The sequence below is a fragment of the Lissotriton helveticus genome, chromosome 6 (genome assembly GCF_964261635.1).
Source record: "Lissotriton helveticus chromosome 6, aLisHel1.1, whole genome shotgun sequence".
Lineage (NCBI taxonomy): Eukaryota > Metazoa > Chordata > Amphibia > Caudata > Salamandridae > Lissotriton > Lissotriton helveticus.
Window position 1 is genome coordinate 1,837,165,164 of NC_136067.1, and position 15,577 is coordinate 1,837,180,740.

General features: G+C 45.3%; 1 protein-coding gene across 1 annotated transcript in view; it reads left to right on the plus strand.

Moving 5' to 3' along the window:
- PPP2R5A (protein phosphatase 2 regulatory subunit B'alpha) overlaps positions 1-15,577 on the plus strand; it is an 836,659-nt gene that overhangs the window by 313,712 nt on the left and 507,370 nt on the right. The window contains exon 5 of the mRNA XM_078649746.1: positions 2,522-2,652. Coding sequence (XP_078505872.1) covers positions 2,522-2,652 — 131 coding nt within the window. The remainder of the gene's footprint in view (positions 1-2,521; positions 2,653-15,577) is intronic.

Here is a 15,577-nt window from a genome sequence, read left to right on the forward strand (position 1 = left end):
TGTTCGTCCTCAGTGGCCAAGGGTATGCCCAGACGTGGGTCCCTTGCTCACTGTGTTCTGGCCCCCTTCCTTTTTAATCTTTACATTAATGGGGTAGAGCAAGCACTGATAAATGTGGGACAAGATTTTCCCAAGAGAAAAGGAAGGGCTATAGCAGCATTAATGTATGGGGACGATGCAGTCCTGATGTCTCGTACCCAAGTGGGTTTAGAAAAACGTTTGGATAGAATTGCAGAATTTATGTACGATTTAGGCCTAAAAGTAAACGCATCAAAAACCTTCATCTTGAGGTGTGGCCCAGGTAGCAACAAATGTAGAGACATATTCATTTATGATCAAAAAATAAACTTCATAAATAGCTTTAGCTATTTGAGAATCTTATTTGACCATAAAACCACATGGGTACAGGCTCTGTATATGATAAAACTTGCCTTTATAAAGACTATTGTAGTCTTGGTAAATTTTTCAAAAAAACTAGGAAGAAGGCCACCACAAGTGTTACTATAAATCTATAGGGCCAAATATGTATCGACAGTCCTGTATGGTGCAGGAGTGTGGGGATACTCTAATGTACGATCTCTACAAATCGTTGAAAATCAATCTTTAAGATATCTCCTCGCACTCCCAAATAGTGTTTCGTCGTACATATGTCATTCGGAACTGGGGGTCCCATTTTTAACTGACCTAATCAAACTGGAACCAGTTATGCTTTGGCATAGGCTTTGGAGATGTGAGGAAACCCATTTAAACCGGGAGATTTTAACCAATGTTTTGGGAGTGATTGATGTTTTAAAAACAAATTGCCTAAAATACGTCCGGTACTTTATGTATGATTTAGGGCATCCAGAATTGTTTGATGAACCAAGCAAAATGTGTGTAATATCAAGAAAAAAGCTGACTACTTGAATCAATTAGATTAACAGATGACATTTCCAAGCCCACGGTGTTGCATCATCAGATGAATGTAACTACTATTAGAATTCAACCCTATCTTACCTATGTTCTGGGGACATATGTTACAAGATTCAAACTGGGTATACTACACCGTACAATCAGTTTCCCAAATATGAATGACTGTGCCAGGGAAATGCATTTATGCCTATGTGACGGCACTTCAGAGCAAACAACAATGCACACAGTCTTCTTTTGTAAGTTTTATAATATCCAAAGGAAAGCATGGTTATTTCCCCTTTTAAAGAAACTTGTTCTTAGGAGATGCTGACCAGCGTTTTTAGCATTACAATTTTTAGAAAAAGAATGTGACTTGGGTTTTAAATGTTTTTAAAAAGTGTGATGCAATGTAGAAAGAGTATAATATATTGATGAATCCTCTGTATTATTACTGTACTTTATACAGGAAATGAGTCTGTTTGCTAAAATTTGTATGATTATGTATTCTTTCTGTGGTGTGCTTTTATGATTTTTCTAAAAAGAAATCGAATGAAGCTTGTTTATCTTAAAATCTATCTATACATGTATATGTATGTCACGGAAGTGCTGGGCACTTGTGGTCCCCAACATACACATATTTATGTATATTTCTATATGCTCCTGGGATCCCGCATGTGGAAGGGGATTATTCAGTGCTTATGATTGTTGAGTATACCCCTGGAAGAGAACTAAGATTACAGGTAAGTAACTAATCCTTTTCAACCATTCACCACAGTCGCAGATCTGGGTTTAATTCATCGTTCTCTTTTGCTCACTAAGCCACACCAGTGAGCAAAAGCACGTTGAATTAAACCCAACTCTCTTGAGTGGGGGTGAGTGGTTGAAAAGTTTCAGCACTTTGTCCATTATCTTATATAAGGTATTCTCAGAAGTGGGTTCCTTGCTCACTGGGTCCTGGATTCAATTCAACCTGCCGTTTGAGGTAGGCTATGAGCACTTTCAGTTCACTGTGCTCCTCTTTGGCCTTACCAGCGCCCCTTGGGTGTTCACCAAGGTGATGGTGGTGTTCGCAGCCCATCTGCGCAAGTTAGGGACATCAGTCTTCTCCTACGTCGACGACTGGCTGTTGAAGATACTTTCACCCAAGCTGTTGTCTCCCACCTTCAGACTACGTCTGACCTGCATTCACTGGGGTTCTCTATCAACGTGCCGAAGTCACAACTGATTAGTCAATAATATGCAGTGAATAATATAAAGCCTTTATAGCCTCTGTTTCTAAGGATTTGGAAAAAAATTGCTAAGTGGTTATGTTTTCTTCATTCATAGAATCCAGACTTTTTACTTCAGTATAACTGTAGCATACACATAAAGCTATACCAATCAGTTCAAGATTCTTAAACTTTACAAGACCGTTTTACTGCTTAGAATGAATTCTAGATCCATTTCTAATTGTACTTGTACAATTCTATGAATCCTAATGCATTTTCCAGCTGTCATTTACAATAATGTTGATGTTCAACCTTGGAAATATACACAAGTACATGATTAGTTTTTTATTGTAATTTTTTTCTGTTACACTTATCCTTAATGTGTATTTACTAATCTATATATTTAATTGTTTCTATTAAAGCTTTTGGATCTTTTTGATAGTGAAGATCCAAGAGAGCGTGATTTCCTTAAGACCGTTCTTCATCGCATTTATGGTAAATTCCTTGGATTACGAGCCTTCATCAGGAAGCAGATTAATAACATTTTTCTCAGGTATGACATTTAACAACAAAATTAATTTCTTCAAGTTCAATTTGCCACTCTGGCAGGAAGAGTGCCTTAAAGTTACCCAGAGGTCTATGAAATGTGATCTAATGTGAATATACTTTGTAACACGCAGCAGTGACAGTACATTTTATCCTAAGCGTGGCCTCAAAACCATGGACTAAAAACCTAGTAACAAGACTAAGATAGATGGGGAATTACAGAGATTTTGAGATGGTATCTAAAAGGTAAATTGGTGGTCTGCGGTCATTGGTGAAGTGAGAAATTGTTATATAGGCAAATATACTTCTGATTGATTCTTCTCACAGTAGATTCTTCACCTTAAAATATCCCTTATATACCAGACTGAATCCTGAGACTTTTCCTCGTAATACTTCTGTGTGCCACAATGTGGTGTTGCATGGCTCTGTGCTGAGACTGTACAGCCAGGAATCGACACAGCAGAGACCGATATAAGTAACACTTCTGCGTGCTTATATCAGCTCCATTCTTTTTCCTGTGACTTCTGACACAGAATAGGAGCTTGGCTCTTTATTTTGTTGGTTTTTGACAACTCCGAACATTTTCACAGTATGCTAGGAAATTATGTCCCATCAAAATCTACAGGTTTCATCTTCAGGGAGCAGATGTTGGTCACTGACCTGCGTAAGGTGTGCCTTGAGTGCTTGAGCTCAGGGCATGATTCGAAGTTCTATGATCAGTGTGCATCTGCATGCAAAATAAGACCAGGTGGTTGTGTATTGCTGCCTTTGTGCAGATCCCGCTTGTACTCAAAGGCGGCATCCCGGTCACAGTACCACTGTCATGTTATAGCATTTATACAGCGTACAGCTGCCCCAGCAAAGGGGTGTCCTGATGCTAGCAGCAAACAAGGAAGCGAGCAGCAAACAAGTCTAACTAGAAGGGAAGAGATAGGTCTTGGTAGCCTTATGAAAGGCCAGATAATTATCAAGGCTACAAATGTAAAAGGGAAGTGAGTTCCAGAGTTTGGCCGCCAGAAAACAGAGTGCCCACAAGCTCTCGCCCTCCTCACCCGGGGCACAGTCACCAAATGATGACCTACCGAGCCAAGTTGGCGAGTGGGGATGTACAGTGAGAGCAGATTAGTCAAAATGCTAGGGGAAGACAGTTTTAGGATCCTAAATGCCAAAGACTTCAACTCGACTTGTTTGGCCACCGGCAGCCAGTGTAGCTGACGGATAGCGCTGGCAGTAGGGCAAGTTCTGAGGAGGCCAAGGAGAGTTCTAGCGGCTGCGTTCTGAACCCTCTGCAGTCTGACAGTCTCAGCCTTTTTGACCCCCAGGTACAATGAACTGACGTAGTCCAATCTTGAAAGAATAGAAGCCTGGACGATGACCTGTCTAATAGATGGCTAAAAAAAAAGAAAAACAGCAACGGTTTAAGCCCCCGTAAAATACCAAATCACGTCCCTGCCACCTTCTTAGTTTGGGCTTGAAAGCTGAGGGCCGAGCCAACCCAGACACACAAGTTCTTCACCATCTGTTTGGGGGCGGGGGTACAGCCCAGGATCTTTCCCGATCAGCAGAATCTCAGTCTTGCTGGTGTTGCACTGGAGGCAGTTGGTGGTCATCCACCCTGTGACACTCCCTTGACTCCTCCCTTTCCCCCTCGTAGTCCTCTGGTAAGTCCTAGTCTAAAAGTAAGCATAAAAAAGTGAGGCAGGACTTGACCTCATAGCTCCACTCTGACACCAAAGAGAAGGTGCGAGGGCATAAAGATGTCAGTAGCTCTTTATCAAGATCACTGGCCACAAAGCCGATCCCTCAGTTGCTCCCTCCATGCCCAGAGATTCCTGGACATTGTTAAACCTGCAGCAGATCGAGGCCTTCAAAGAGGCCATACTGCAAATTTTCAGTTCACCTCTAGCACACCAACTGGCTCGACTGAAGTGTAGGGGCCTCAAGTTGGTTACCACTTATGGGTCCCTCCTCGGCGCTGCCTGCCCCGTCTGAACCAGTTCCTGGGCCTGTACCAACTCTAGTGCAGACTTTCACCTTGATCCTAGATCCACTCCAGTTTCTGCCACCTCAACACTGATGCTGACCCCATGGGTGCCATTGGATAACCCAGCTCTTATACCCATGTCTGATGCAGGGTAATGGTTTGTTAAATATTTACCAATGTCACTCACTGAGATTATAAAAGTGCAGTCTGTGGTCATGCAATCTGACTTTAACCCTGTGCCTCTACCGTATTGCCCCAATCAGCAGAGACTCCAATCTCTTTTTGTCTGATTCTGTCCCTGTGCCACAGCGGGTACACCACAGGCTGTTGATCTTGATGCTGATGGAGAGGATAGCTTGCTCCCTTCTATTACACTGATAATGCCCTATACATTGATTTACAAAAATGCCAGTTATCTTGATGTATCTCCTTAGGCAAAGCCTGACTCAGCACATGGTCCAGCAATGGAAGAAAGTGCCTCATTTTCAGTGGGGGTTTGGAGGGCAGTTGAAGTACTAAAAATTACAGCAGCCCTCCATTGAGACTAAGGCAAATATTTTGATGTGCTTGTGCAGCTTGAGCCCTTGCTCCTTTTTAATGATGTCTTAACAGATGGTCTGGTGGCTACCTGGTCAAAACCATGTTCTTGTCCCCCTCTAAACAGGTAGGGGGCCAGACTTCCTAGACCAGAACCTGGTGACCTGGATCTTCTCACCAAGCATCTCACCCAGAACGGCCTTTTTGTACAGGCTTCTACTAGTAAAATGAATAACTCTTTTCTAATCATTCCTTCAGATGGAGAGTCTGAATTGACGGGCGCCTTTGCAACATATTTTTTCCTTTGCCAGCTTGGCACTGCAATCCATAAATGCAATCTCTCTGTTGGGCCTTTACACTCACTCTTTAGGATGTGGCCAGCCAGTTCTTGGCAGCAGTCCTCGAGGATCTTGGGTCATCTCTTGCTCAAACGATTCATGATGGGCTGGTTGCCACCAAATATATTATCTGCACTAGCTTGGATACCATATTTTTCAAAGGCAGGGCAGTCTTTTCCTTCGTAGACATGCCTGCACGGGTCCACAGTGGTTTTCCAGTGATGTATAAGCTTTGCTAGTGAACATGCATCTTGTTGATTTCTCACTTTTTTTTAGGAGAAGGCAAACTCCTTTTTGGAACACTTTAAAGACTGTAGAGACACAGCACATTCCTTGGGGCTGTTTACCCCTGCTTAATAAATGTATGTACCAGTTTAGTAAATGTTTGGGCTATTCCAAGGGACTAGCGTATAGGCAGAGACTGCCTTCCCAGCCAATGATGTAGCAGACAACCCATTCCTTTTAGGTCTGTGGGCACCAAACTGGCTGAAAACATACAGATCAGCAGTGGGATCAGTCCACGGAGTCCTTCTCTCCTGCTCCTACCAAGCCGCTGTAGTTTGCCCTTAGCGATGCACCTCCCTGCCCCAAACAGTTAGATGTAGGATCCATCAGTTCCTCCCAGCTTAGCGATCAATCACATCCAACAGATGGTCTTACAAATTGTACAAGCAGGCATGAGCCTACATTCTTTCTCTCATCCTAGCCCAATATTCCTCATTCACTGAACAACTGTTGAGCCAGGCACAGGAAGCATACCTGTAGTTCGTCAAGGTTGTCATAGAGAGGGTACCAGGCTCTGTGAAAGGTGGGGTTGTTAATCTCACTAGGTCATTGTTCCAAAAAAGCAAAGTCACCTCAGATCTATTTTGGACCTTTGATGCCCGAGCGCCTTCCTGTTGAAGGAGAAATTCAAAATGCAAAAATTGGCTCAGATGATATCTGATCTGATCCCAGCAAAGTGGGTGGTGTCTTTGGACTGGCATAATATGTATTTACATACACCTGTCCACCTGTCCCAAACGCATTACTTGGTTTTCCAAGTGGGCTGGGAGCATTTTCTGTGTACTGTGCTCCCTTTGATCCCTACTCCAGCGCACCTCGAGTGTTTACGAAAGTGACGGTGCTTTTCATTACCCGTCTTCATATGTCGGGAGTTCCTTCATTCCTGTATCTTGAGGACTGCTAGCTGACGGCGGGCTTGCTGCAGTCCGTAGTGGACCACTTTCGAATGACAGTGGAACTTTTACCATCATTGGGTTTCACTATAAATGAGCCAGAGTCCGACCTGATTCCCTCACAGATGCTTCCATTCATTGAGGCTATCCTGGACACGGAGTTCAGGGCTTTTCCCTCTTACCTAGGAGTTCATGACATTTTGGATATGATCCTGGTGAGAATGGCTCTAATGATTCTTTGTCTCAGATTTGTATATCATTTTTGTCAACCAAGCCTGATGGCGCATGCGAGCCCTGCAGTGGTGCCTGAAATGTGAATGGACGAGCACCAGGGCTGCCTTTCGGACACCATTCAGGTTTCGGACGAGACTGCTCAAGATCTGCAGTGGAGGGTGACCGATCGCACTTTGTCCTATGTTAAGCCACTCTCCTTTCTCCATCCATGGTGGTGAACAAGACATCGCTACTTGGCTAAAGAGGGAGGCATCACATGGGGAAATGGATCTGGACTGGAACTACAGTCCGTCTGTCCCGAAAGGCCTTCCCGCAGTGCATCAAGAGGAGACTGGTGCAGGTTCTCACCGACAGCATCACCTCCATGTGGTACTACAGCAAACAGGGTGAAGTGGTATCCTGTGTCAGAAGTCTTTACATCTCTGGAGATGGTTAAATCACCAGGGCATCTTTCTTAATGACAACCACCTGTCCCGGGTGCCTGAATGCCAGAGTTGACAAATTGAACAGATATCATCTGGCAAATCATGAGTGGCGTCTTCATTCCAAGGTGAATCAAGGTTTTTTCCCCCCTACGGAGAGCACCCCAGGCTAATTCTTTTCGCCACCGTGCAAAGCTCAGTGTCAATAATTTTTCATATTTGCTTTCCCTTAACAGTACTCTTTGAGACGCAATTCAGCTGGAATGGAACAAGGGACTCCTGTATATCTTCACACCGCTACGCTTCCTGTCTCTAGTTATGAAAAGTTATTGTGACCGGGCTCCGTTCATCCTGGTAGCTCCAGATTAGTTCGGGATAGTGTGGCAACTTGAGCTCCTGAGCATGAGCATCTATCCTTAGATTAGGTTTTCACTTCGGAAGGACCTCCTCTCCCTCAATTCATATTGCACAACATACATCTCTATGCGTAGAGTTGAAGAGGTATCCGTTAACTGGTTTGATATGCGACTTGAGGTGGTGGATGTCATCCTGACCTGCAGACTCCTCCACAAAATCAGACTGATGGGATGTGGTACCCGGGACACCAATCCTTACAGGCGTAGCAGCCAATTGTCCTTAGCAAAACAAGACCTTGCTCTGGGCTTGGTTATTTGTCAGCTCTTTTGGCCTTCCACAAATTACGTATCGTGGTGCAGTATGACATGTGTTCCCTCCCAAGCCATTTGATATGCCACAATGGGACCTGACATTCCTTGTGTGTCAATCCTGTACATTGCCGTTTACTGCGACTGTGACCTTAAACACTGCTTTCTTCTTGGTGATTACCTCAGCTTCTTGCATGAGTGACACACTCTTCACCACATTTATCCCAGACAAATTGGCGCAGAGGACTCAGGTGGCCATCTTACCAAAAGTTGCAAATTCCTTGCAGGTTGCTCAATCCATCACTCTACCAGTATTCTTTGTTCCCCCTCACCCCTCGAGAAGAGGAAAGGCTCTCAGTTGAAATCCAAAGTGGTTTTGTGTTTTTATAGTGATCATTCCAATGACCACCAACTTAGCATTTACTTTTTTGTGGGGCTCGCTATAGCAAATAAATGGATGGCTGTGCATATGAGTGCCTTGTCAAGATGGATTGTCCTCTACACTAAGATCTGCTGCACACTGGCCATGAAGCAGCCCCATAAGGTCTGAAAGCCAATTCTGCCAGGGCCAAAGTCTGTTGCAAAGGAATCAAATACAGGCTAAAGTGGACAACTCTTTATTAGTGCAGCACAGCATCTGCTTCCAGCCAGGCAGTCAAAAGAGAAAATCTATCTAAACATTCTACATTCTATTAGGTAACCGCGGAGACAGTTCCTAACATAAACAATACATGAACAACAATAAATAATTGAATGTAAACTCATTGCAACCCACCTTCCCCTTTAGAATACAGAAGGAAAGAAAATAACATTGACAAGCAATATCCTAACAGTTGTGAATAAAATGTCCATATTTTCTGGGAGCACGTCTGTTCCTCCCCCTGTAAGCCACTGAATCACATACATGCTCAATAAAGCCATACCTCTGCTGACTCACCTCTTCACCATCATTTTGCTGTCCCAAAACGTCATTACCACCAACACTTTGGTGTTTCTCTTCAACTACAGTGTCCATTGTACTGCCGTCATCACCATATACATTCATAACTTCCGCCACTTGTACAATGTGGTCAACATTTAGAAAAATCATCACAACGCTGGTCACAATTAATTTTATCCAAATTGTCTATTTTTACATTTAGCAACCCTTCAAACATTCCACACTTTATCATCTTGCGTAACAATATTGTTGGTAAATTCATTTAATCACCTCACTCACCCTGCAGTCACTCCTCTTACCCTACTGGCATATTGTTGCATCGCTCACCGAGAACTCACAAGGGCACTCCTGCCACCCACACATTAATGTGCCTGCTACAAATAACGTGTACCATGCAGATCACAGACTTGAGTGTGAGTAAACTAGGAGCATCGCTATTAAAAAGTGAAATATTTGTCAGAAAGGTGCTATAGAGAGATGAGGTGCATTGTCGGCGAGTGGTAGTTAGAATTCATGGAGGAGGAGGAAATTGGGGAGGGGGCGCCAAAAAAGACTGTTGCAATGTGTGCGACCAGTGCTAGGTCCAGCCCTGGTTGGGAGTGTTAGCCCCCCCCCCCCCCCCCTTGAAGTTCTGGTCTGTTGTTCACCTGATCACAGCGTCTGTCATGGGCTGCATGTAACATAAATTCTTTCAAAAGGCAAACCATCCGCCCCGCATTTAGAAAAGAAATGCAGCAATTTTTATATAGTGCGAACTTAACCCATAAGTATTGAAGCGATTTACGTGATTTATTTATTTCGTTATTGGATGCATGGGGAGATTAATTGATTTACAGAGAATCAAAGGATGCTAATCTGACCCGAGACTCCAAACAACTTTATGCAACAAACAACCATTGGCAAAGGCAGTAGCCCTGGCTTCCTGTAGGTGTATTGTTACTTGTATTATATATCTGGATGCAATGACAGAAGAAGCAAAATATCAGTCGGTAGCACGCTATGCTAAGCACAGATTTTTAGCTCAATTGCTTTTAAGCCACGGCATTAATTGCATCGGTACTGTCCCTTTGAGAGACCCCCTACTTTTTTCATCCCACTTAAAGCCCTGGTCTAGACGTGCGGTTGGGTACTTGGTGCACATAGCCTTTGCTACAGCTCACAGAGACCTCACTCTGCCGCACACAGAGGAACACAATTAGCGGGAACATTAAATTTGTCCCGACGCATTATTGAGAGCAGATTGCAAGAGGTCGCTGATCCTAAGCATCAGGAGACTGGAGCCTGTGAAGACACGCTAGTCCTCCAGCACTTACTGGCTGCCAGCGGGTAAGGTAGCTCATCAAGGATGTGAGGCTTTCTGGGGATTTGCACACATGTTGCAGATACCGCTGCTAAAGTGGTGTTTTAAGGTCGCACTTAAACTTTGTCGCAAGGGGACTAGCTTGGGACATATTTGCAAGTTGTTTTCATTATTGCGAAATAACCTGGCCCAGTAAAAGGAACATAGGGACTCTGGGTTAGTGCTTATGACAGTGCTTGTGTGTGGACCATAAGAGATTAGATATTATTTAGTGTGTATACTTTGTGTGCTTATATTAAAATATTTTTTCTCATAATAGCAAGTGTTTCACTGAACAGTCATCTTATTGTGGTTACTGTTTGTACTTTTTACAGGGTCAGACAGAGATAACCACTCCAACAAGAGCTGGGGTAGAGGTACTGCAACCAAGGGAGCCTCCACCTTTAAACTTTGACTTTCTCCACTTCCCACCGATAACAAAACACTTGTTTGGGAGGTGGAGGGTGGCGAGGAGCTTTACACTGGGAAGAAATTTAGATCATTGAGGTCTAGGTATCATCCAGTCTGGATATTGCCTGAAACTTTTTTTTAACCCCTCCAGACATCCCGCTCCGGGCGCACACCTTAAGTGCCGAATACCTTGCTATCTACAGGAGGAGATACACACACTTCAGCTCAAGAAGGCAATAGTGCCCTCCCGCTCAAGAAGGCAATAGTGCCCTCCCAATACCAGGGCAAAAGGGTTTACTCCTTATACTCCCTAATCCCCAAAAAGGATGGCTTCCTAAGGCCTCTCAACAAATACATCGGTTTAAAACATTTTCATATCCACAATAGGATTTTATTGCTCTATTACAACAGGATGACTTCACTATGGCATTGGATATGAAGGATGCGTATCTTTACATATCTATCCACCCAGCGCTTCACCGTTTATTGGGTTCCATAAACCACTACAACTTTAAATGTTGCATTTTGTGGTTACCACAGCCCCAAGAGTATTGACAAAATGTCTAGCTGTCATAGCCACTGACCTCTGAAGGGTTTATACTCATATCTTCCCCGATCTAGACGATTGACTGTTCAAGAGTGTGGACAGGCAGCAGTGTCTAACATACACTCGAGCTACCATACTCCCTGCTTCACAGCTTGGAATTTACAATAATTTCCACCAAGTCCCTTCTCCAACCCTTAAAATTTCAACCCATTCTAGGGTTGATCATCAATGCTATCACCATCCGAGTATTCCCCAACCAGTGAAGGTGGCTGACTTTTTAGTAACCATTGCCTCTTTCAGCTAAATCGTCAACAGAAGTCATGCTCCTCATGGGTAGTCCCTCATGCAAGGTCATACATGCACCTTTTGTAAGTGTGTCTTTTGAAACAATGGTCATAGGCAGAGGGTCACTGGGAAGATCTAGTGTTGATAATGGGCAGTACCCATTCGTCTCTGCAGGGCTGGAGCAGCAACAAGCTGTTTCAAGGCAGGCCTTTTCATTACCCTAGTCCCTCAATTGACCATCAGCACGGGCACATACATCTCAGTTCAGGGGTTGTGGTCACCCCAATAACCAGCTCCACACAGACTATCTGGAGCTCTTTACTATTCAGCTAGCTCTGAAAGCCTTCTTTCAGGATATTCAGAGCAAAGTTGTACTAGTGAAAACTGACATGACTGCCATGTACTATTTACTGAAGCAGGGCAGTGCTCATTCACCGCAACTTACAGCACTGATGCTGAAAACTTGCCATAGGGTGAATTGCCATCAAATACACCTCCTAGCAGAGTACTTGCCGGGACAGGATAACTTTTAGACCAGCTCAGCTGAATGTTTCAAGCTATCCTGGCTGATGAGGGCTGAAAGCTCGTAACCAGTCCTAGGATGCTTGTTTCCAGTCTAGGGAGGACCTGGCCTAGCAGTTCGGACTGGACTGGTCCCATTGGGTGCAGGATCAAGACTTGATTTGCATACGGCTGGGTCCAAACTGGAATGGCATGGTGAGCAAAAAAAATATGGATTTAGGCCCATATCTCTGTACTGGGGTGAATGTATGACATTGTTCTGCCCATCAATTGTTCAATTTGTCACCCTGAGTGGGGCGGGAATACCCAGACGTGGGTCAGGTGCTCTCCATGCCACTGGAGTCAAGCTGTCATGGCTGATGAGGGGTGAAAGCCCAAAACCGGTCCTAGGATGCTTGTTTCCAGTCCAGGGAGGACCTGGCCTGGCAGTTCGGGCTGGACTACTCTTATTGGGTGCAAGGTCAAGACTGATTTGCATATGGCTGGGCTGGGCCAATCTAGAAAGACATGGTGAGCAAAAAAATGATGGGTTTAGGCCCATATCCCTACTGGAGTGAATGTATGAGATTGTTCTGCATTCTGTCCATCAATTGTTCTTTGTGCAGCTGATTGGATCAACAGGTGAACTCCACCTCCAATTTCTACTACTACACTTCCAGTGTTGGGGGTTTTCACAGATAGATCTATTCACGACTCACAAAAATGCATAATCCAAAACCTTTTTTCTCCAGGTTTCCACATGCACAGCCCATGGGCAATGCTCAGTGGATTAACTGATCAGTGATATTTGCCTACACTTTTCCTCATCTCCCACTCCTTCCATACATGGTAGGGAAGCTCCATCAAACATCTCATGCTGGTGGCTTCATCATGGGGCAAGCAACTGGTTCTCAACACACATCCTAATGTCTGTTACCCCTCACGAGTCGCTCCCCAACAGGCTGGAGCTTCTCACTCAATCACCGCAGGATCAGCCATCCAGTCTTAGACAACTCAATCTAGCAATATGGCACTTGAGGTCTTAGTATTTGGTTACCTAAGCCTACAGCAGGAACATATGGATATGCAAACAAAGACTACAAGGCTACTGCTCGAGATTGGTACACCTCAAAGATTTGTCCACTGTTGAACTTCTAAACAGGTGAATCCACCTCAGGCCAGCTGTCTAAGCTATTGTCTGTCAGCTCTACCTCAATAAATCAGGGTTAATATGTACCCCCATGAACCTACATGCTGCTATACCTAGCAGTTACTGCTGCATGTATGAAAATAGAGAACATTCTGCACTTCTCAGGATTCCAGTCAAGAGAAGAGCCAACTACAACATGCAAGGCAAGGGCTGCCACCGTCCCTTTGAGAACTGGGGCTCTCGAGCGACGAGGAGGACAACGTCTCCGGGGAAGACGACGACTACACGGTCGTAGAGACCTTTAAGAAGACTTCTAAAGAGGTAGGAGAGTCGACGACCCCTAAAGCCCTGACAGAACCTCGAAAGTCTGAGTCAGACTCTCGAAAATCAATCAGTCGCTAAGTCCTCGAAGGGAGCACTGGCGCCGAAAATCTCGACGGCCGCAGCTGCATCCAAGGACAAACAGCCCAGCAGATCCTTCGAAAAGGACACCCAGGCGACGAAGACCGGCGAAAAGCCACGGTCGTTGAAGCACGTCCCAGAAAAGGAACGTTCGACTTCGAAAGAGAAGGACCCGAAGGTCGCTTCAGCGTCGACTAAGGACCCGAAGCCCATTTCGACGTAAACGTCGAAGAGATCAGCCAAACCGTTTGAAGCCGAACATGCTGCCGAACTGGAGAGAAAGAAAAGACGGCTCGAGGCCGAGATGGATTACATCCTGCAAAGAAAGGAGTTCCACGAAAAGTTGAAGAGGTTCGCGATTCCGTCGAAGCCAAAGACGGTGATCGTTGAGGTAGAAGAGGAGGAGGACTTCGTCGCCGAAGAGTCGCCGAAAAGTCCCGAGACCCAGGACCAGCCAGAGGAAGAAGCCTTCTACTACTAGGAGGAGGGCGACGATCACTGACGACCCTCGGCTCGGCATCCTCGGGACCCAGGACCTGGAGTGGCAGAACCTCGACACCGAAAGCCCAGAATAGGCCATGGACACGTACCGTTCGAGGCCTTCGCCGCAAGATGACATTGGGGTCTACAATATGGTCATCAAGAACAAGGCAACAGCCTTTGGCGTCAAGCTAGATGAAGAAAAACCGAAAGACTTCCTCTTGGAGACCCTGCTCCCCACACAAACTAGGAGCCAGTACCTCCCCATGCTTGAGTGTGTCATGGCCCAGGGGAAAGAGGCGTTCAAGGAACCGGCAACATGCAGGTCCGTTACGCCTAGGACGGAGAAGAAATATAAACACTCCTTTAAGGATCCTCCCTATACCCAAGGATCAGTTACGGCAGACTCCATTATTGCGGCGACCGCCAGGAAAAGGGCAAATGTGCCAACAAAATCAGGGCCACCACAAGACAAGGAAAGCAGGAGGATGGACCTAACTGGGAAAAAGATAGAAAGAAATGCAGCAATGCACTGGCGCATGGCAAATTCAAACGCCCTGCTGAACAGGCACTAGTACCAAATTCTGGACGAGATCTGACAGCTGATCAAGCACCTCCAGACGGGTACCAACAAAGAGCTTCACACCTTGTGGAAGAGGGGAAAAATGTGGCACATTCTTGCCACAAAACAGCCTTGGATGGAACTGACACGTCCAGCAGGCTGATGATGTTGGGAATCACGGAGAGAAGGCAGGCCTGGCTCAGGATCCAAACCCGAGGTACAGCACAACATTCTAAGCACCCTGTTCAATGGGGAGACACGGTTTGGAGTGCCAGATGATGAAAAGCTCACCCAGCTCAAAAAAGAGAACAAAACTGCAAGGTCCATGGGGGCCTTACAATTCAGGGGGACGAAAAGGGGTACCCCGTCACGGAGACCGAACACAAGAGGGGGAAACCAGCCAGGAACGTCACACCAGACTTTCCAGCAGTCACACCAGGGCGACAGTCAAACACAACAGGGAAATCAAAAACAAACCTGGCACTACCAGCAAAGGGGACAGTCCTTTCGCGGGAGGGCGAACGGACATGGACAAAATAAAAGAGGGGGCCAACAACCCACCTCAAAGTGACTCCCTCACGCAATACGTGCCCACCCACGCAACTCCTCCCGGGGTGGAGCACAACAAGACCAATACAGGGTTACACGGCCAAAACATCAACGAACATGTAACACCAGTAGGAGGCAGGCTAAGTCATTTCTTCCGGGAGTGGAAGACGATAACCACAGACAAATGGATACTCAACATCATACAGTTCGGATACTGCATAGAACTGGAAAAGACACTGCCAAACAGGAAACCAAAAAGGAAGGCGCAGTCAGGAAAGGAGCTAGAGCTACTTCAAAAGGAAGCGAAGGAACTCCTCCAAAAGGAGGCCATCGAACCAGTACCATACAGAGAAAGGAACAAAGGAGTGTACTCAACCTACTTCCTGGTACCAAAGATGGACGAAACAC